The sequence below is a fragment of the Hydra vulgaris genome, chromosome 15 (assembly GCF_038396675.1).
Source record: "Hydra vulgaris chromosome 15, alternate assembly HydraT2T_AEP".
In the NCBI taxonomy this organism is placed as follows: Eukaryota; Metazoa; Cnidaria; class Hydrozoa; order Anthoathecata; family Hydridae; genus Hydra; species Hydra vulgaris.
This window is the reverse complement of record NC_088934.1, coordinates 31,474,738-31,498,165: the sequence shown is the minus strand read 5'-3', so window position 1 is coordinate 31,498,165 and position 23,428 is coordinate 31,474,738. Positions and strand designations below refer to the sequence as shown.

Genomic DNA, 23,428 nt, shown 5'->3' with positions numbered 1-23,428 from the left:
ATACGCAGATCATACACTTTGCATAGGAGATCATTCTCTTTCTACAGATAGTGTTGGAGATAATGATGTTCTTTTAGCCTGTGATTTTTTATTTTCACCCTTTTACCCACTTGGCCACTCATTCGATGCAAGCTCTTTACAAGGTTGTAATGTACATACAGCTAATGCATTAGGAGGGTAATTTACACTTGATTTATCATTTACTAATAGTCTAGTAATTCAATTATACAATAAAACTAGTCAAAACGTTACATATTGGTTACAACCTTTTAGTCCAAGAACTACATCAATACCTCAATCATTGTCATCTATTAAATATACTCAGAAACATTTAGATTTATGAACACAGCTTATAGTAAAGAATATGTATTATTAGATACTACAGACAATGCTGTTTATCTTAAATATATTAGAATGCATATTATTGGCGTATCTGGAAATTGGTGGGAATCTAGAGTATGCATGTGTGATGCATACAACTCTTCAGTAAATAATAACTCTGTTATACAACCTTGGACACCATATAGCGCAAATAATTATGCAGTATTTCAAGAATTTGATAGTAATAGTGTGTGTATATACTGCTCATCTGGTTTAGAAGACTTTTACCTTTCTTCGTGGAATGGTGCTATTATTAATTCATTTAATAATGAATCATCTGGACTATTGCATCAAACAAGTGCATTAATTGGTTCTACAACTACTATCTCTTTTTACAGAAATTTTACTGATTCCATGCCTAGTGTTGGTAGTGGAAGGAGATTAGTAGTTACATTAAACTCTGGTGATGCACAAACTGGACAATCTGCAAGTTTTGATGTAATAAGATATGCTTTATTTTACGCGTAGATTTCACTTGTGAAATTGATGAGCTATATTAAGCTTAGATTTCACCTTATGATTATTATTTATTTGTTCAAATAATAATTAAATTAATACCATGTCATGATATTTAAAAAGATCTAATAAGATGCATGTTGATAAATGGTTGAAATGATACCATACTATCCAAGCCATACACTTTTTGAAAATGGTTGAAATGATGCCATTTTCAAAGCCAAACACTTATTTTGAAAATGCACTTTTTTGTTTTGGCTACAATTTGGGTTTTTATAGTTAGAGCCAATTTTGAAGATCTTGATATTTTCGGCATTTACGACGTCAGGCGGCAAGTTATTCCAAATTTTAACTACCCTGAGTGAGACAGAGTATTTACGAACATTAAGTTTACATTTCAGTTTGCGTAATTTGAAATTATGACCTCGAGTGTAAATAAAGTTGTTAATTAAAAGGAAACTTGATTTATTTAGGCAAACTAAATTGTTCAGAATTTTGTAAAATGTAATCATGTCTTGCTTAAGGCGATAAATTTCTAGCAGTTCCAAACCAAGAACTTTAAGTCTATTTAAATATGAAAAGTTATTTAGGTTAGCAATTCTCTTGGTAAAATGTCTTTGCACTCTTTCTACTATTATGTTCATTTCAGTGCGACCAACCAAAACAACTATTATGTTCTACTATTATGTTCTACTATTATTACTTTCTACTATTATGTTCATTTCAGTGCGGCAACCAAAACAGAGAGCAATATTCTAAGATCGGTCTTATGAAGGTAGTGTAGGTTTTTAGGATAACAGGTGGCAGATGGATCGGAACTTTCAAAAGTTCATTCCATTACCTACCAGATTACTCATTTTATTAGATAATATATTCATTGCTTTTTTGACTTTTTTAATATACAAAAAATGTTTACAAGAGCATTCCTTTTGGTCCAATTATGAAGTTTTAACTGCTTTTTCAAAGAAAAAATAGGAATACTTATGTATCATTTTTACAAAATAAGTGAAATTAAAATTTACCAAGCTAGCACTAAAATAATTTCATTTCGAAAAAACTACTTTTTTAAAAAAAATAACCAAGTTTCATTTCTCTATTTTCTCAATTTGGGTTACATTTTATCTAAAAAAAATCAACACCTTAATACAATAAGCTTTATCACATATTTAAGTGATAAATAAAAAAAATATTATTAATATGAGCCCTTACATCACCAATATGAAAAATACAAGGGAAAATAAATGAAAAAACACTTCTGAGATCTATATGAACACCCTATTAAATAACCCTAATGGAATCCATACAAGTCCTTGGACAATTTGAACTAGAATCCCATACAAGCTTCTTTATCTATGATTATATAAGTCTCTTATGGGACCTGTAGTTGGTTAGAATATCTGATGCAGCGTTTTAAAAGAAAACTAAAACTTTGATTAAACTCATTATGAAAATACGAAAGTATTCCATAACTAATACAATGATATCTGTACAATATGAACTGTATAAAAAACTTTGAAAACATAGACATATGAAAATAAATTGAACAAAATAGTTTAAATATATCAAGTTTTGCCTTTGTAACAATAATAGCTTCCGATGTTGTTTATACAAACGCTATTTGTTGAGTTGCAAATATTATTTAAACTAGTGCATTCATCAATATCTATAAGTAGAACAAAGTATTTTAAAATAAAGTAGCAAAACACAATACTTTTTACTGTTTCTGTTACAAAACAACAGAATAAAATAATAGCTTCCAATGTTATTTACACAAGCGCTATTTGTCAATTTGCAAATATTAGTTAAGCTACTGCATTCATTTTAATAGTAGTAAAAAGCATTTAAAAATAAAGTAGCAAAACAATAATTTTCCATTACAAAACAACCGGATAAAATTAAAATTACTTTTGCCAGAAAAGCTTAAAAAAAAGAAATGAAATATGATATGATGGAGTGGGAAAAATACTTTTGAGAATTAACCACAAAGTTTAATATATACTATATCATTGTTGAGTTAATATTTATTAAACTCTTCTAGAAATACTCTCTACATTGCTTCCAAGATATTCTAACCTTAATTAAAGAGAAAAATTTCATTAGAAGACTGTGCTTCGTCTAAAAACTTCCTCTTTAATTAAGGTTAAAAAAGAATTTTTAATACTAACAGTTGCCTAAAAAAATTATGAACTAGTAAAAAAGTACAAGAAAACTACATTGCTATACACTTTGTAATTCAATATTTCAGCTTTAAAAGCACTTTTTTTTTTAAATATGTACAACTTTTGTCTTGAAATTGTAAAACAGTTTTTTGATGCAATGTAGTGTAAGACAACGTTGCACAAAGGTGCATCACAATAGGAAAAAGTATTTTCTTCTTTTTTTAATCTAGTGTAGCACTATTTACATTTTTGCCTAAATATCATTTAACGAAATTCTCTAATGCAGTGCTGAAGCAGTTAAAACTGGTTATATTCTAAAGTCTATCATATACAGTATAACAAGTTGTATAGAGAAAAAAATAGGTCAAAACGTTGACAACAAAATGCTTACATTTCTGACTAAAACTAGAATTTTTATCATTGAAATTATGTTCAATCATCATGATATCCAAGCTGCTAAATATTTGTGATTTTCATTGTCAAAACATTAAAAAAGCAGAAAAAAGATGTAGAAAACAAAAATGTGCAAAATATAGTTGTGTTTTAATTTGAAGCAGTTAACTGATGAAACTAGTTTAAGCTGGCCTGCATAGTATTTTTTTCAATCACATTTCAGTCTCTTTTCATACAAGGAGACTGAACCTGAACTGCAAATTCAAGAAGTGAGCAAATGTTAAGTAAATGTTAATTTAGTAGATATTTAGTAATTTAATAAATTTTAATTAAATGTTAAGTAAAGAGATCTTATAAGTTCGCAGTGGATTCTTGCAAACTATTTCTTTATTCGTCCCAGTATTTGATTCGCATTGCCAATTGCCATATTTACTTGATTTTTCTATTTTAGATTTGTAGAAAATATAACTTTAAAATTGTGTTCAGACTCAGGATTGTGAAGTTTATTGAAAAGTGGATTATTTTTAATGGTGGCGCCATATCAACTTAAACAATTACATTTGATGCCATAATGGTGGCATCAAATGTAGTTGTTTATGTTTTATTCTAGCAACTGGTTGTACTTTAGTGGTAGGAGTGTAATGGTAGAGCGCTCGCTTCATAAGTGAGAGGTTCTGTGTTTGATCCCCACCATGACCCTGGTAGTTCTGCGCTCAGCTTGTTTCTTCACGCAGCGACCTTGTTCATCAAGGCTCGTATGTCAAAGTTTTAGAGTTATAAGAAGGTTATACCACAATTAAGTAGCCTCTTCATCTTTAGTGCCCTTCTTAGCCTTGGGAAGGTCATTTAAACAAAAACAAACAAGAATTCAAATGCTTTAAGCCATCCTGGGCTTATTTGATACACTAATCTTTATTTACCATCGATAAAATTTTGGTATCATCAAGATAAAACTTTGAAATATTTTTGATTGTATCTGGCAAAGTATCAATGGGATGTAAGCTTTTTATATTCACCAAGCCTATTGGAACAAAAAATAATTAATATAAATCATTTTGTCCATTTTTTTTTATTAAGACAGTTTTGAACATGAAGCTAAAAAAATATAATTATATACAACTTTTCAGTTTGTAGACAATAACATGCATAAACAAAACAAGCACTTTCTGAAACCGAAAAAAACCTAAGACATGCAAATACTCAAAAATTCAGTCAATCCCTGCACTTCGTTTGAGTGAAATAAAATTTTTTATAAAATTTAATTAAAAAACCGTGTTGAAATAAAATTAACAAAAATTAATTGAAAATAAATATAGAGAAGTTAATAAATATATAAAATATGATCATTTTTTCAAGATATTTAACTGTATTTACTGCAGTTAATGTAATGGAAATTATTTGAAAATGTGGTCTAGTGGTAAAATTATAAAGCAAAATAAAAAAAAATACTTGAATACATTACAAAAAACTAACCAACACAGCTGTTGTTAATCAAACTCCACCTATACTTGCAAGTACAATTGGTCTGTAGACAGGCCTGTAGCAGCCGGAGAGAGCAGCAGGGAAATTTCCCCCCCCCCCTTCCTTTTTAATAATTTTTCAAATAAATAATTTTAAAGTTGACTTTTAGAAAAAAGCAAACGATTACAAATTGAGAAATAAAAGAAAAAAAAAGGAAGAAATGGCCGAATTTGTTATCCGTATTTTCGGCTTAAGTTCCTTTGAAAAAATATTTTCACCTACTACTATTTGACATACCTAGTGGTATTGCCCCCCGGCTTCCCACCCTTAACCCCCCCCCATCCTCCCACTAGTTAAATTTTTGTTCCTAAAGGCCTGACTAATATCTAAAGATTTTAATTTTTTATATCGTTAAAATTTGTTTGTTTTAGCTTTTCTTTTAGCAGTTTTATTAATTTATTTTTTAAAAGGAAAATAGGGGTAAGGATGTTATTTAAAGTTATACTAATGGTATTTCCATAAAATGGTTATTACTACTTTGAAATTTCTGTGATGCAATTACCTATTTTTTTTTTTTTTTTGAAAATTTAGAAAAATTAAATTAAAATTTTGTGCCAACACTGCACAGTGGGCCAGTAGGTGGACAAAATGGGAAAAATTTTAGTTGTCTAATCTTGAAAACCTATTTAATTTTAGTATCTACATATATTAGGAGAAATCTATTGATAATTTATTTAAATTAAATCCCTTAGTTACCAAGACTCTAAGCATTTGAATATTGAGATAAAATTAAAAAAAAAAAAATTATAAATAAGTAATTAACGGTGACATCAACGTTGTGTTATATTTCAATTACATCTACGTTTTTGAAACAAAAAATTAGTACATGTTATTCTAGAGTATTTAGAGATAAGAAAAACCAATGTGTGAAATAAATTTGTCATAGCATGTTATCTCAGTTATACTTTGAAAATCACAGATTAAAAATAAAAACTTCTTAAGAAACTTATTTTTTGCCGCACAATAACTAATAATTACCACAATTTGCCATGTGTTGTCTTATATTTATTTGAGCTATATGATGCTTCAATCGAGTTTTAATTGATTGCTCGTCCCCTTAAATCCCCGTTCAGATTTTATGTATGTTTTAACTTGGTTGCTATGGTACTAAATTTTGCATAGCAACAACTCATTTTTACATTAACGTTGTTTTAACAGTATTTTACTTGCGCTAAATACACAATATTGGGGTATGTATTAAAATGAGATTCAGAATTCTTATGAGGTTAACTTTTTTTGGTTACTATGGATACCTTACTTTGCATAACATAGCAACAACATATTTTCGGTAGTTGTTAGTAATTTAATTTCTAACACTGACAGTAATTTAATTACTTTTAATTTTAATTACTAACACTTGTAGTAACTTAATTACTAACAATATTAGTAGTCCAGGCGGCATATGAATTATAACATTTTACTTTTAAATACAAATTACTTGTTAAAATAATTATTTAGTTATGGTTTTGTTAAACTTAGACATTCATAATTTTCTCCAAAAAAACAATCTTAGTATTTCAAAACAAAATATTACTGAAGATATATTAAAATTTATTCAGCCAAAATTTGCTGATTTTAAAGACCTTGATTTTAGACATGCTGTTCAACGATTTGTTTACTTGTATAAAAAAAAGTGGAAATCTGCAAACTATACTGTGAAAAATTTTGAAAAAAAAATTGTGAACTGGCTTAATGAATATTTAATTGTCAGAAAAAAAGACAATGAACCAACTGCAAGTAGACGTGGTCGAAAACCAGTTGCATTTGATAATAGTTCTAATAAAACTAAAAAACGGCGTGTATCTTGTTTAATTGAATCTCATTCATCCAATGAATTATTTTTTCCTGTTAATAAAAAATTTAGAGATGAATCTGTTGTTGTTGCTGTCAAGAATGTTTTAAATATATCAAATACAGATAAAGCAACTAAATATTCAGCAGACGAACCACTGGCTTTAATAATTGATGCAAGTCTTACAAAAGTTTCCTATCAATTGATTAGAAGCGGAGCCTTGGAGAAAGAATATAACATCTACCCCGCTTACAATGATGTCAGAGATGCAAAATTGAAATGTTATCCTGCAAACATAACAGTAGAGGACTATTCAGCTTTAGTTCCTTTAAAAGATTTAATGACTCATACTTTGCAAAGAATCTGTGCAGTTCAGGAACCTGTGCTAAGGCACCTGATATTGAACGACAAAGCAATAAAAACAATGACACTAACGAGTAAGGCTGGTTTTGATGGTGCTACTGGCCAAAGCATTTATAAACAAGTTTTATCGGGCCCCGACATTAATAGAGATTTAAAGCGTGAAGAATCATTATTTATTACTTGTCTTGTCCCATTGGATTTGACTGGATTTAACAACAGCAACGAAAAGGTGCCTATTTGGAGAAATCAAAAGTCGTCCTCCACAGCCTATTGTAGACCCATAAGATTCGCATACAAAATGGAATCCAAGGAATCTGTGATTGAAGAAGATCAGTACATTAAAAGTGAGATAGAAAGCTTGGGTAAGATTTTGTTAGAGGTTTGCGGATCTTCTATTGAAGTGAATTGTATTATTGAACTTACAACGATTGATGGGAAGGTTCAAACAATATTATCTGGAAAAAATAACTCATACCAATGCTGTTCAGTGTGTGGTGTCTCTCCAAAAAATATGAGTAGTCTTGATATCTTTAATACAGATTATACTAACAGAGAGTTCAAATATGGTCTTTCCAGTCTTCATGCATGGATTCGATTTTTTGAGATGTTATTGCACATTGCATATAAAAAAGAAACAAGAAAGTGGCAAGCAAGATCTTAAGAACACAAAGAAAAGGCATCTGTAGCTAAACAAAAGATTCAGACTGATTTTATGAACAAAATGGGACTTGTTGTTGATTTCCCTAAAAGTGGTGGTTCTGGAACAAGTAATGATGGCAATACCTCAAGGCGTGCTTTTGCAGCATATGAACAAACAGCTGAAATTCTGGGTATTGACCAAAACCTTATATTCAGATTTTACATTATCTTGGTAACGCTCTCTTCAGGATATGAAATAGACTGCTTAAAGTTCAAGGATTATTGTTTTGACACTTTTAGACTATATGTGTCCCTTTATCCATGGTATTACATTGCTCAATCAGTTCACAAAGTATTGATACATGGACATGGCATAATTAAAAGCCTTACATTACCCATCGGACTAATGTCAGAGGAAGCTCAAGAGGCTAGAAATAAAGACTTTAAATCTTATCGCGAAAATTTCAGCCGAAAAACATCCAGAAAAGCAACAAATACTGATCTTATCAATAGACTCCTAGTTTCCAGTGATCCTGTTATTTCATCATTGCGTAAATCAACATCACACCAAACAAATCATAAAGCATTTCCTTCAGATGTTTTACAATTACTTAAACAATCTTCAAACGATATTATTGTTTTATAATTTTTTGATGTAATTTAAAATTGATAGCGTTTTTTTGCACTACTTTTTGCTTTTATTATTCCTAAAACATTATTTACCTAAATACTCAATTTTTATTCAATATAGGTGGGTCAAAAATCCGATAAGATATTCAAATATCAATTTACCACTTTGTAATTAAGGAAAGTATCCGGTAAATAAGCAATATAAGTATCCATAACAACCAAATTTAAAAAATTATCACTTTTGTAAGAAGTGTGATCTCATATTGGTACTCATGCCAAATTTAGTGAATATAGCACTTATAAAATATCTGCAGATAACAAAAGTAGGTTGTTGCTAAGCAAAATAAAGGTATCCATAGCAACGAAATAAAAAAATATTACCTTCATAAAAAGCGCAGACATCTTATTAGTACTCATACTAATTTTAGTGAATATAGCTCTAATATTAAATTAGTTATGAATTTTGTCCAGTAAAAGTGCATTCTGGCCCACTGTGCACTGACATAGCATGTTATTGTATGTAAAGGTAAAATTTTGTTATGATGATTAGAGTTCTTATGAAAAAAAAAACGTAAGGAGTATTGTTTGTAAATATATAATTTGTTTACTTTGAATCTTTTTAAATTTTCTCGCGTCATTTTGAAAATTTTTGTTTGCACACGTTTATTGTTTGCATTTATACTTTTTTGATTTATATGTGTATGTGGTAAAAAGTGCTTTGTAGATGTTTTATCACTGTGTTTTTATAATAATGTAAAGTGTTTTATATTATTTGTGTATGTGTTAATATGTGATATATAATTGTTTTTAAAAATGTGTTTAAATATGTATATAAGGTATATATTTAACCTTATATACATTTTTAAACACATTTATTGTGTTTAAAATATAACCATATGTTTATATTAAGTTGTGACTTTTATATCAAAGTGCTGTGACTTTGTAAACGTGAAGAGTAAGATTTGTCAACTTTGCCAACCAAGTGATGTACTTATAACAGAGGGTTACACAATAGTGTTTAGTGTCAAAAAATACATAATAATGTATTTTAATAACATTTTGCTTAACGTTGTTACTTATGTTCTGCTTTGTATAAAAGTTATCTTACTTAAGTTATGTTATATACATATTATATTAACTTATGGTGTGTGCTATTGTTGTGTGTTGTTGCTGTGATGTTTTTTTGTTATCTTTTGAGTTGATAGACATTTGGCTTATCTTCATGTTGGTGTCTATTGTTAAAAATGGTAAATAGGTAATTTTATTAAAAATCACTGCTTTTATTCATTCCCTAAAAGCCAAAACTAATTATTTTGCCATATATACAATTTGTTTTACCTCAGTTTGATTTTTTTTCTTTAGCGCTGTATACTATATGATTTTGCTATAAATATTTTGGAATCATGATGTTCCAGTATAAATCATTTTATACTGGAACATCATGATTCCAAAATATTTATAGCAAAACATGAAATAATAATATTTTACAACTACTACTCTAGTAAACCACAACAGCTTTTTCTATAAGGTGCATTGATTTTTTTTTTTTTGTATGTAATGTTTTTCTTATTTACGTATTCATTACATTTTTTATTTTAGATTTATCAGATGATGTATTAATGTGGTATAAAAAAAGAAATATTGTAAAGTGTTGTGAGTTTTTAAAAAAGCGTTTATTAACAATTTTTTTTGAAGAAAAATTTTTAAGTTTGCAACAAAGGGTTTAGAACGTTTTTTTTAAATTTTTCTTTGTTAGCAGTATGTTTATTTTTAGAAATGCATGTTTTTAATAATTTTTTTATTATTATTTGCTAAGCTAGTTTTTTTTCAAACATCTTCTAGCTGATATATATATTTTTTTAAAGTCAAAAGATTATTGTATAATTTGTTTTAAATGACAGTCTGATATATATAAAAATAATTTTCGTCTGCTATTTAGAGTAGAAAAAAAATTATATAGAAAAGATCACAATCTTCAATATTCGTTTAAGATTTTTTATTACCACTTTCAATTAAAAGTTAATTTTAAATGGATGATATTAGGCTAGAAGCAGATATTAGTTTACAAAATGGAGATGTTAAAAGGCAAGTTGTTTGTGGCACAAATGAAAGAGATAGATTTAGGTGGAGTGAAATTAATGATGGGCAAAATGCTCGGCGAGCGGCGAAAGATGAAGACATTCGTTGAGCAGGTCTAGAAGGTTGGTCAGTGTCAGTTGTAAAAATGTCTTTACTCGAGGGGCATTATAGACGTGGCTTTAATCTCCCTTCACATAATGATGTTGCAGTTGTATTTGTTGGTGAAAATGGTGCACCACCTGCTTCCAGGAAACTTGTTATTTACCCAAGAGGTCATCCTCTTAAAACGATATCAAGTTAACTTAGATCCTATGGTTTATCCTCTAATTTTTGTGAGGGGTGATGCTAGTTGGAATAATCAATTGGTTCACATCCCTGAACGGGCTAAATTGCTTAGAAATTGTGTTACTTTATCTCAGCGTTAAAATTATAAACTTTCAGTTAGACAATTTTTTTCTTTACTCTTTCAGGGCAAAAAACTGTTTCAGCAATATGCTGTTGATGCGTATGTTAAAATTGAAGGCAAGCGCCTTGGTTTCATCAGAAATAACCAAAACAAACTGAGAATAAGGAGTATGATGTCTTACACGAACATGTAAAAAACCTTGGAAATGATTATAATGTTAGACCAGGGTGTGTTGTAGTTTTGCCATCAACTTATGTAGAAAGTCCTTGAGCTCTAAAGGAGAACTTTGAAGATGTTATTGCTATAAATAAAAAGTATGGTAAACCAAATCTTTTAATTACTTTCACTTTCAATTCAAAATGGCGTGAGATAACTAAAAATTTATACCCAGGTCAGACAGCAAATGATAGACCTGACTTGGTTATTCGAGTATTTAAACTCAAATTAAATAACTTTCTCAATGACATTTTTAAGTACGGTGTATTAGGGAAAGTTGTAACACATGTTCAGGTTATTGAGTTTCAAAAGCGTGGTTTGCCACATGTTCATATTTTACTTCACTTTGCAAATGATGATAAGTTTGAAACAGCTCATGATATCAATAATTTAATATCTGCAGAATTTCCAGATCCGATTGTTATTCGAGACCTTTCTCCATGCATAAAAGATGGGGTGTGCAGCAAAAACTATCCTAAAGAATTTAATGCTAACACAGTAGCAGTTCATAATGGTTATCTACGCTATAGACATCGTGATAATGGTTTGGTTATCAGTATTAAAGGTAACAATGTAGATAACCGCCGGATAGTACCTTACAATCCATGGTTATCAAAGAAAAATCAAGCTCACATTAATGCTGAAGCTTGCATTTCTGTTAAGGCTCTTAAATATTTGTACAAATATATATACAAGGATCACGATTGTGCCAATATTTTAATAAATGAACAAATTAATCATGATGAAGTAAACACTTTTTTAGATTGTCGTTATGTAAGTGCACCTGAAGCATTGTGGCGATTTTCGAGTATCCAATTAGTCATATGTCACACACTATTATACGCCTTAAAGTTCATCTACCTAAAAATCAATTAGTGTATTTTACAGAAGGAGCAGAACAAATGGCTTTATATCGTGCGGCTCAACGTGACACACCTAACGGCAAGGTTTATGTTAAATACTGAAAATGAAAGAGCACATTGCTATTCGTATGTATACATTCCTTGTCACTTTATATTTGATGATAAACATTGTAAATGGAAGGTTAGACAAAGGGGTGGTAATAAGGTGATAGTAAGAATGTATAAAGTTAATCCAACTGGAGAATTGTTTATTCTTAGACTGTTACTTTTACAAGCAAAAGGTGCAACATCTTGGGAGTATGAGCATACTCTTAATGGTATTGTCCTTGAAACATTTCATGAAGCATGTGTTTTGAAAGGTATGTTGCAAGATGACACTAAATGGCAGAATACTCTTTCTGAGGCGGTTTTAACACGTATGCCAAAGCAAATTAGACAGTTGCTTTCAATCATTTTGACCTTTTGTGAACCTGACAATCCTTTGCATCTCTGGAATACATACAAAGCTTTTATGATGGAAGATTTCATTCACCACTCAGTTTCACTTCTAACAGCTGAACAAGCTACTCTTCATCAAATTGAAATGATTATAAATAAAAGCGGTTAAATGCTGGCTGATTATAATTTGCCTGTTATTGATAAGTTTATGCGCCTAAATTTAGAACATTTTTGATGAAAATATTCAACAATCTATTGACAAAGCCAGCCAAATGAGACTGTTGCTTTATGTCAATCAATTAAATGTATGTAATGCTTTCCTTGCTGCACTGAATGAGCAACCAAGTGTAGAAAATCAACATTCTAGATTATTTTTTAAGGATGGACCAGCTGGTAGTGGAAAAATCTTTTAACTTATAATTATTTGATTGCTGAAACCATAAGTAGGGGCTTTAAATCTGCTACAGCTGCATGGACTGGCATAGCAGCAACTCTTCTTACAAATGGATCTACATTGCATGGTTTATTTAAACTTCCTGTTCCAATATTGGATAGTAGCACATGTAATGTAACTCCTAACTCTATACACGGGCATTTTTTAAGACAAGTTAGTTTGTTTTTGCTTGATGAAACATCCATGATACCGAAACATGCCTTAAATGCAATTGATAGGTTGTTAAAAGGTATTAGCAACAACAACTTTCCGTTCGGAGGAAAATCATTCTTTTTGGTGGTGACTTCAGGCATTCTGCCTGTTGTAAAAAGAGGACAACCAGTTGAAATAGTCGAATCTTGTATAAAATGTTTTTTGCATTGGCAATGGGTGCAGAAGTTTGCATTAACTGAAAATATGAGTGTGCAAAATGGGGAAGGTGAATTTTCCTAATCGCTACTAAAACTTGGAAATAGAACTATTCCTGTCAAAGAGGAGGATCCTATTAAAGGATGCATTGAAATACCAAATCAGTGCATTATTAGAGAAAATGAATCGATTGTTGGAAAGAGTTTTGGAGATGCTGATCAAAATGATTATTCTAAACGCGTGATTTTAACACCAACGAATGTTGATTCATTATCAATCAATGAAGAAGTGCTTGAATGTCTGCCGGGTGAGGTCAAAATTTATTTAAGTGCTGATCAAAATTAATACTGATGACCGTAATGAAAGAAATAATTTTCCTGTTGAGCTTTTGAATAGCTTAACTCCTTCAGGTATGCCACCTCATTGTTTAAAACTGAAAATTGGTTGTACAATTATACTACATAGGAATTTAGATCTCAAAGCTGGGCAATGCAATGGGACTCAAATGAAAGTTTGTGCTCTTCAAAAAATTTATATTGATGCAGAGGTTTTGACAGGTGTTTCCGGTGGTAAACAGGTTTTTGTTCCTCGAATTCAGTTGGCTCCATCAGATTCTAATTTACCTTCTGTTCTGAAACATTGTCAGTTTCCTGACAGATTGGCTTATTCAATGAAAACTAATAAAAGTCAAGGTCAAACCTTTGATAGAGTTCGGGTATATCTCAAAAAATCGTGTTTCTCTCATGGTCAACTATGTTGTATGTTCAAGAACTAGAGCATTTAATAGTTGTTTTTCAAGATTGATAAATATGTCATTCAAGGTATGGTAGGTGCAAAGTGATACACAAATAATGTTTTATTTTCTAATGTTCTTAGTTTATAGTCTTTAGATTTTCATTTCGAAAATTTACTGTTTGAAGGTTGTGAGCACATTTTGTATGTATAACTTTATTTATTATTTTAATTTTTTTTTCATAGTTTTTGATAAACATATCTGTCATTTAATATTGTTATAGAATGTGTTTATATGTGTTATATAAAACCATATTTGTTTATAGTTGTATATATGTTAAACTTATGTTGTTTCCATGTTTTCAAAGTGGTGTGACTTGGCATTATGTTGAGCAAGTTTGATAACCTTGCCAGCCAAGCGATGTACTTATAGCAGATGTGTGACTTGGCAGCGTTTAGAGCCAGGCGGTGTTACTGCTTTAAAGCTAGGTTGCGTTGTCTAGCCTTTTTTTAATTATTCTGGAAACACATAATGTCTGTTAATGTTTAGCGTTATGTGTATAAGAGAGTATGCAACCTTGATCTTTAAATCCAGGGCGTTTTAATATCCTAACTTTCAAGTAACTGAATAACTAGTATTGAATATAAAAGGAAATATACTTTTATGTATTTATATGTTTAGTAAAAGATAAATCTAGTTAACTTAAAATTGGTTTTCTAATTTTGTCTTTCATATTGTAATTTGGTTTGTTATTTTCGCTGGATTTTAGGATCAAGGTTGTAAATATTCTACTGTTATGTGTAATTGTTGCGATGTTTTGTGTTGATAGACTGCTTGGCTTACTTTCATGTTGGTGTCTATTGTTAAAAATGAATAATTGGTAGTTTCATTATTGGAACTTATTGCTTTTATTTATTTACTAAAAACCAAGACAACATTTTGCTAAAAATACAATTTATATCCTTATTTAATTTTTTTTTTTTAGTATTGTTAATTCTATTGTACTTGGAAACAGATTTTATAGTTACATTTTCGATAACTGTTTATATTAACTGCCATATTAACATAGGTTTCTAAATAGGTAAATCGGTTTTGAGTTTTTTTGTGGTATATCTTTTTTGTTTATATTTATTTTTTTGTAATTATGGTATCATAATTCCTTTTTTTTTTTTCCTTAAGATTTATGATTGACGCATTTATACGATTTATAAAAAAAACCCTGATTTCCTTTTATTGTAAATTTTGTCTATTAAAATGATATAAATATATGCAATTAGTTCGATTTTTAATATAAATTTCTCTATTTTATGCCTAATAATTTGTTGTAAGTAACTTTAGGGATGTTTTTAAAGAGGGGTTGTAACTAAAAACAAATAAAATACATGGAGAATATTGTAGTTTAGCGCATTTGTCAAATACCAAGTTACTTAAATTTTATAACGGGTTTAACTAATTAATTAGCTTAGTTTGCATTTGCAACACTTTTGAGGAAAGAAAAAATTCTTATATATGTTAAATTCTTGTATATATTAAAAAGAAAAAATTCTTACAAATGTATCTCGTTGTTTTATATTTTATTATTTTGGTAAAAGGTCTTCATCAAAAACTTGATCACTCTAAATAAAAATAACTTTATTCTCCTGGCCACCATTAAGGCAAAAACAAGGAAGGGAGGTCTCTTATTTGTGTCAAAATATTTACGAGAATTAAATTCCGAGTAATAAAAAGAATTTTTAGTAAATGGTAGCAAATTACCATTTACGAAAAAACTATTGAAACAAAGAGGCCATAAATATAATATAAAAATTGTCTGTGTTGAATAGACTTAACAAGACCCGGGTGCAGTCAGCTTGGTTTACAATCATGAAATTATGTCAAGTTAAAAACTATGAACGTAACGTAACCTTTAAAAGCCAATTTAAAACATTTTTGGTAGCTAAATGTGATAGTACATTGTAAGTATAAATGTGATAGTATAGTAAAAAAAACTATTTTAAGATTTTTTGGCTCATAAAATGGATTTAAGATTTAATTGACTGCGGTTAAACCGCAATAAATAACGATTAGAAGGCTATATGGCTCAGACAGAATATGCGACATAAATATCAAATTTTTTTTTATATTTTATTTTATGTCAGATGACGATTTGTGCTTAAACAGGTCGAAATATCACAAAAAAGAAAAATTAGTATAATGCTGTTTTGATGTTTCATAACTTATTATATATTTATGTACTTCAAGAAATGTCACTTAAAAACTTAAATATCAAATTTGTATTTTACTCATTTACAACAAATGGAGTTAATACAAACTGGCTCTTATGTCCAAATATGTTTACTGCACATATTAGTGTATAAACTAATTAGTTGCATAATGAGATAGACGCATTGATGAATCTTAATCATTGATTAAAATTGATGATTTATTTATAAATAGATGAGTTATTTTAGGCATTGATTAAAATTGCTACTCATAATCATAATGTAATTAATTGAATATGCTAATCGTATTTGATTTGTAATAATGTAAAGCAATAAGTTGAATGCAATTTTATTTTTTTGTTACTCTTGGTTGTTTTGTTACACATAGTGATGGACAGTTTCGTTCGTGCGCTGTTAGTTTTTCTTCTGTTCTGTAATTTTGAGATTGGAATTTCCAGACATTTAAAAAGCACGTTTCTATTATATCTGTTTAAATACATCTTATCATATCTTTCAAGTAAATTATATTCTGTTTAAACATTTTATTCGCTTACATTTTTTGATATCTTAATATGTCTATTACCTTTATTAAATTTGTTTTTAAGCATACTTATTTTTATTTTTTATATCGAATTAATAGAATGTCTTAAAATGTTGAAGATGAAGATTTGTATTTATTAAGATATGTATAATGCTACTGATTTGTATCATTTTACGTAGTTAGTTCTTAAATATATTTTTATTTTTAGTCGTTGAATTACTAAGAAGTAAGTTTTATTCCATTTTGTTATAATTAAATGTTATAAATTGCAGTTCGTATAGGTTGGCTGATTTAAATTAACTTTGCAATAGTAAAATGGTTTAAACGTAAATTTTTGAAAATTAATTCAATTCAGAAAGATTATACATTTATTTCAACATTGAAGTAATTAAAGAGGTTTAAGAAAAAATCGGCTTCAATATTTGTTTGCTTTTCTGTTTAGATGACAACATTATTATTGGAGAAAGTAAGTTAAAAAGCATTTTTGCTTTTTAAAAAGGAAAAGAATTACTTTTTAATAATTCATTTAGATTAGGTTTAAAATTTAGGTTTTTAAAATCTTATATTTTATAATCTTAAATTTTTTTAATTACTTAAAAAATATATTTATGTTAAATTACATCAGCTTGTAGAGTTTAATGATAAGGTTGTTGACTGTTAGAGCAGATTAAATAGATCAAAGATTTATTAAATCTATTTAATAACCTACTACCAAAGCAAAAATTTACTATCAGTTGTTTGTTTGTTTTTCTGTTTAGTTGACAACAATAAAGAGAGAGGTAGTAAGTTTAAAAAGTTTTTTTTTTTTATAAAGTAACTAAAATGTTTTTTAAAATATTGTTGTTGACTTTAAAGTAAAACAGTAGGTTTTTATAATTTTATACAACAAGCCCTAGAACTTAAGTACTACATAAAATTATATTGTCAATAATAAAGAAAAGAAATATAAAATTTTCTAGTAAGACAGCTTTTTATTATTTTACATGAAGTTAGTTTAATTAAGATTTATATTCTTTAGTTGATCAAGAGAGAGCTGATAATTATAATAGTTATATTAGTTAAGTGAATTTCTTTGTAAAAAGTTAAGTAGATATTTTAACGTCTATATATTTAAGTGCTTTTATTGTTTAGACACAGAATTGAAGACTGAAATAAGTCAGTGTTTTTGCTATAAGATATTTGTTAACAGGAGTTTGTTTATTTGTCCTGTAACTGGAATTTAATAACTTCAAGTACTTAATCTTTATTTTCTTTTTTCTTTTAGGAGAGTTGGAAAAAAAAACAAATTATAAATTATATGATTAGTATAGTTAAATAAATAAAGCATTTATATCTGTACCTCAAAAGTCCAAGTCAGTTGTCACATTTTAGAAATTGTCCAGGAGAGAATAAATAGTAAAATAATTAGTCTTAACTGGCTTATTCTTGATGGTTAAATTTTTTTTTTTTTGTGTGTGTGTTTTATTTAATTTGTCTTGAGGCCTATGAAATATAACTTTGACAAAAATAAAAAGTTAAATAAAAAAAGTAAAAAGTCACTTCTGGACTACAGACATTTTTCCATTGAACATTGTGGGGACACCAGACCTTTTAACTTGACCAAACTTTGTTTCACATTGTTGTAGGAAAACAGTCTTAATACCTATGTAGATACTGAAAAAACTAAAAAGGTCTCATACATAACTCATTTTCACAAAAAACTGGATAACCGACCTTTGTCTTCTGAGGTACAGATATTAAAATTTAAAGTTTTTTTTAGTTTTGACTTAGTTTATAGTTAATTTTAGTTTAGTTTTTGTTAGTTTTAGCTACAGTTATCTTTTTTATTACTTTAGACAACTTCATGGAAGAAATGAGGGGAATAGGTAAAAAAAAAATATTATTATATATTTATTTATATCTAAATATTATTCTATCAATTATTCTGAGGTATATATTTTGCCTTTAGTGTCTGGTAGAAGTATAACTGGTAGGGCTGTGTTTTAAATTTTATATATTTTGTATGGAGAAATATGTTAAATAGGTAAAAGAATTATTTAATATAAATATGACATTTTTATATTGTTTGCATTTTACTCATAATTTTATTAAAATTAAATTTTTCACAAGTTTAACCCTTTTTAATTCACTTTTTTTATTATTATTATTTTTAGCATCCTCTTCATCCTGTGAAAATGGTGAGATTATGCTTTATATTTTGATTAAAAAAAAAAGAAAATATTTTTAATTTTTATTATATCCTTCTATTTTTAATTTTAGAGTCGTTAACATTTGAGCATTACCAAAGATATTGGTTCCAACACCAAGGGCCTCTCTCGTAGAGTTCCTTCAAGTGGCGAAGTAATGGTGGTATAGATGAGCCATTCTACAAATGGAGGGCTCATCCATACCGGGGAGTTGGGAGACACTGAGGAAAATACAGCAACCAAAAGGTTGAATAGGTCTTTTATCAGTGAAGATATTTATAACTTTTTTGCTGCCGCTTTTTCTTCAATGATTTTTTTTTTTTTTAAATTTTAAATTTTTTTTTTCTAATTTGTACTTTCATTTTATAATATATTGCTGTATATTTGGTTTGTTTTTGTCTTTTTTTAATTAAAACTTTATTTGTTTTTCACCAAATAAACTTAAATTTAATTAAATTGATTTATTAACCAATCATCATAATATGATGCTACATTCTATTGTTAAAAATAATTAATTGGTAGTTTAGTTTATTGAAAACACTGCTTTTAAAATTTACTATAAGCCAAGACTATTTAGCTAAATAAATGCAATTTATTTATATCTCTATTTGATTTTTTATTTTTAATGTTTTTAGTTTGGCTCCTTGAAGCATTTGTTTTTTTGCTTTTTAATTAAAATATTATAAATCTATTGTAATGTTTTTTAAATTTAACTAAAGTTTGCTAAAAGCCAACGTGAAATAACGTCATAAAACAACATTGACAAGCTGCATCATGACAGCAGTTTAAGTATGACAACAGGCTACCAAAAAGCAGGTAAATTGTTTTCCGGTTTTATTTGTTTTTGTTTGTTTTTTTTCTTTTATGTCTACTTATCTGTTCCAATTTTTATTTTAGGTTTGTCATATGACGCATTAATGCAATATAAAAGATCAAATTTTACATATTTTTTACAATTTGTTATACACATGTTTGATTGTAAATTAACTTTTTTTTGTTTGATACGTATTTGTACTCAATTGCTTAGTTATTTATAACAAATGTATTTAGTTGTGTGCATTTAATGTTTTAAAGACAATTTCCTTTTTAATGAAACATGTATCAAGGTGATACAAAAAAATTAATAACTCATGAATAACTTACGTTCACTTCATATTAATCTTATAAATTAAAGTTCATGTTTTAAAAAATATAACAAGAATTTAGCTTTACTTTTTCGTCAATTTAAAGCATGATGAAGTATTATTATTTTGTGACATTAACTAAAAACGTATTGTGTTGAACTTAGTAATGTCTAGGTCAATGGTTCTGCCACACACTGATATGATGTATGTCAGTTGTAACTTACTCAAATAACGTGAAATAATTGGTAAATTAACTTATTTTAATTTTACAGATGGTTTAATTTTTTTTTTGAAGGCGTTTTTCTTAAAGGATATTAGTTAAGGTTTCGCAACTTTAATTTTTGGAAAATAGCCACTATAAATTAAGTAACAGACCAACCGTAACCCGTATTATGGATTGCTTTCTGCTAGTTTTTATGAAAATTAAAGTTTAAAATAAAATTAAACACTGTTTTTGTTTATTTGGTTGCTAATTTTTGGAGGACAGTGTATATACAGGGCTCAAATTAACACAAAAGAATCGCGAAAAAAAAAAAAATTTACCCTCCCCACCCCACCCTACACCTCTAGTGCGCTCTGCGGTAAGAGGGGCAGTCGCGTTGCCATAAAATTGTATTATTTCAACATTAGTTTGTAATTGATACTTTTTTAACATAATATCTGTCATATTTAAATATCATCTTATAATTTTCTCGTTTAGCGGAGTTTAAAAGAGCGTAGTTTACCGTTATAATTTACAGCTTGAGTTATAGTTTAAAGTTTGAAATGCAATTTTAGTCTATACTTTCAAAACTATTTAACAAGTGCTTATCAGAGTCTTGTTGCTGGAAAGTGGCATTTGTTATCCCTAATTTCGAAAATTCTGGAGAGCAATCTGATTTGTTTTACTACTGTCCCATTAGCTATCTTCCTATTATAAGCAAGGTTTTTGAGTGTTTAATTAACAAACACTGAACCTCTCATCTTGAATCTATTAACCTATATTTTTATCATCAATATGGATTTGATCATCTTGCTTGACAGCTGATTTGCTAACAGTTAGAGGCTATAGGTTTTATCTTGCATTATATGAATGTGGAAAAGTTAAGGCTATCGCTCTTGATATTTCTAAGCTTTTGATAAAGTTTAATATGCTGGTCTACTCAATAAGCTTTTTCTTACAGTGTATCAGGTTGCATCTTTAAGATGAATCCTTTCTCACAAATCGTACCATTAAAGTTGTCCTTCATGGACAGTACTTATTTTCATATCCTATCACATCAGGGTTCCTCAAGGTTCTATTCTATACTCTTTTTAATTTATACTAATGATCTTTCAGATATTCTCAAATATAAGGTAGCATTTATTAATTGTCTTGATAAGAAGCCATCACTCTCTGATTGCTTGAACGGGGCATTTGAGCTTGAAAAGAATCTCACTTCTGCTCCGGCATGAGACTCACAGTAGCTGGTGTATTATAACTCAGATAAAACTCAACTTTTTTCAGCAAACTATTATCGCAATAATCTAGATCTTCCTTAATTTATAATTGGTAATGTCCTTGATGAGCCATCTACCCTTAATCTTCTAGGATTACCTATTACTTTTGATCTTTCTTGGAATTCATATATCAAATTGATTTCAAAATTAACATATGCTAAGAATAAAATCTCTTTATGATGCTTGCCACTTTCTTACTCCGGATGCTATTCTTTATCTCTATAAATCTTAAATCCTTCCTTGTGTGGATACTGTTCCCATAACTGGGGTGAATCTTCCAATGATGCCCTTTCTTTCTTATATAACGTGCAAAAAGAGACTATTAACATAGTTGGACCAGCTCTTGCAGCCAACCTGCAACCCTTATCACATCATTGTAATGTTGCATCTCTTTCTCTGGTCTAAAGAGCTAGCGTCTCTTGCGACATCTACTAAAAATCTCATGTTACTCATCATTCTATTAGGTCTCATTCTTTTACTGTGACTGTTCCTAAGTGCTCTAAAAATTATTATTCGTCCAGTTTTTTTCCCTAGAACTTAAGTTCTTTAGAAATTACTTCCTTTATTTTGTTCTTTCTTTGTCTTGCTCCTGTTCATATAATTTACAATATTCTAAGTCGTCTGTCAATCGTTATCTTGCACTATAAACTTCATCTTTTCTCTTCCAGTAACTTCCAACTCTAAAAGTGGTTGTTTACAGCCTTGTTGGAAGTGAAGTTGAAAAACAAATCTATAATTCAAATTGTTTGATTAAAGATTATACTATTTAAATGTTAAATTGAAAACCATTCATGATTCTTAAAAAGCTAAATTGTAATTGTTTTCTGTCATCATAAAGAAGCAAAACTCAAAAAAACGGAATATAAGACAGAAGTCCATAGTATATTTTCTTACAAAAACAACACAAAACTGTTATTATAAGACAATATAATAAGTTATAATACTACACTAACTGCAAATATTTTATTTCCCAATCTTTTTATTAAAAATAGGAAACCAGTATGCACATAAAAAGCATATGGTTCGACATGCTAAATTTGTCTTGGATACTCAAAATTTGTTGTTATGTATTGGTATTTGTAGTAAACTATTGCAAACATAAAAATACAACAAAAATGTTCAGGTTTTTACATATGGAACATTAGATGTCACATTATTCCCATAAATAAAAAACTGTTTAAAAAACTATATTCTCAAATAAGAAAGTCTACGTATATGATGCATTATGCAGAAAACACTACATACTTAAAAAAAATTGTCATAACGCGAATTTACAAATATTTTAATGTGTACATTTAAATATTTGTATATTCGTGCACAAAAAAAAGTCAAAAAAAATTGAATTCTAATTAGATTTTAATGGACATACATGTAATAAGATCGGTTTTCTGAACTTATATATAACTTATATTTATGAAACTTGAAACCAAAATACATGAAAAAAGAAACCTACAGTTTTTCTATTTAAATGTATTTCGTACAATTAATACAACAGAAAAATACACAATAATGTGGGCCTAGAGACTAACACTAAACTATCGTAAATGCCTAGTAAATAATGTGGTCATAGGGGCTAACCATAAAAACAATAGGCTAAATTAAAATAAACAAACATTACACAATACTGACCAAAACAGCTGTTGTTGTTCAATTGCCACCCAGACTTGCAAATACAATTGTAACTTCCGTTGGTGTTCACACAATCACTGTTCGTGAAGTTGCAATAATTAGTCATGCTTGCACATTCATCAATATCTGATAACAATTGTAAAGAAACATATTAAAAAATGTTAGTCAAAACATATCAACTATAAAGCAACATAAATATAGGTGCAACGTGTTACAATATCAATTGTTTAAACTTAAAATAAACATTAAATATATGTTCATACATAAGTCAAATGATGACTAAAATTTTGAAAAAATTCTTTGTGATCAAAAGTTTCAGCCGATTTCATGTCATAGCAATCAATTGACAACTTTCTTTATTATTATTTTAATATACTAAATTTTCAATTTGAAGCAT

The 23,428-nt window shown here is 28.6% G+C and overlaps 1 protein-coding gene and 1 long non-coding RNA gene across 3 annotated transcripts in view; one reads left to right on the top strand and one right to left on the bottom strand.

The window, feature by feature from the left end:
- LOC136092128 (coadhesin-like) overlaps window positions 1–23,428 on the bottom strand; it is a 104,680-nt gene that overhangs the window by 38,205 nt on the left and 43,047 nt on the right. For both annotated transcript variants that reach the window (XM_065819848.1, XM_065819847.1), the window contains exon 3: window positions 23,032–23,157. In XM_065819848.1, coding sequence (XP_065675920.1) covers window positions 23,032–23,157 — 126 coding nt within the window. The remainder of the gene's footprint in view (window positions 1–23,031; window positions 23,158–23,428) is intronic.
- Window positions 17,690–19,808, top strand: LOC136092129 (uncharacterized). The gene is made up of 5 exons (XR_010644213.1): window positions 17,690–18,478; window positions 18,562–18,790; window positions 18,873–19,045; window positions 19,519–19,615; window positions 19,697–19,808. It is a non-coding gene; the product is annotated as an uncharacterized LOC136092129 (long non-coding RNA).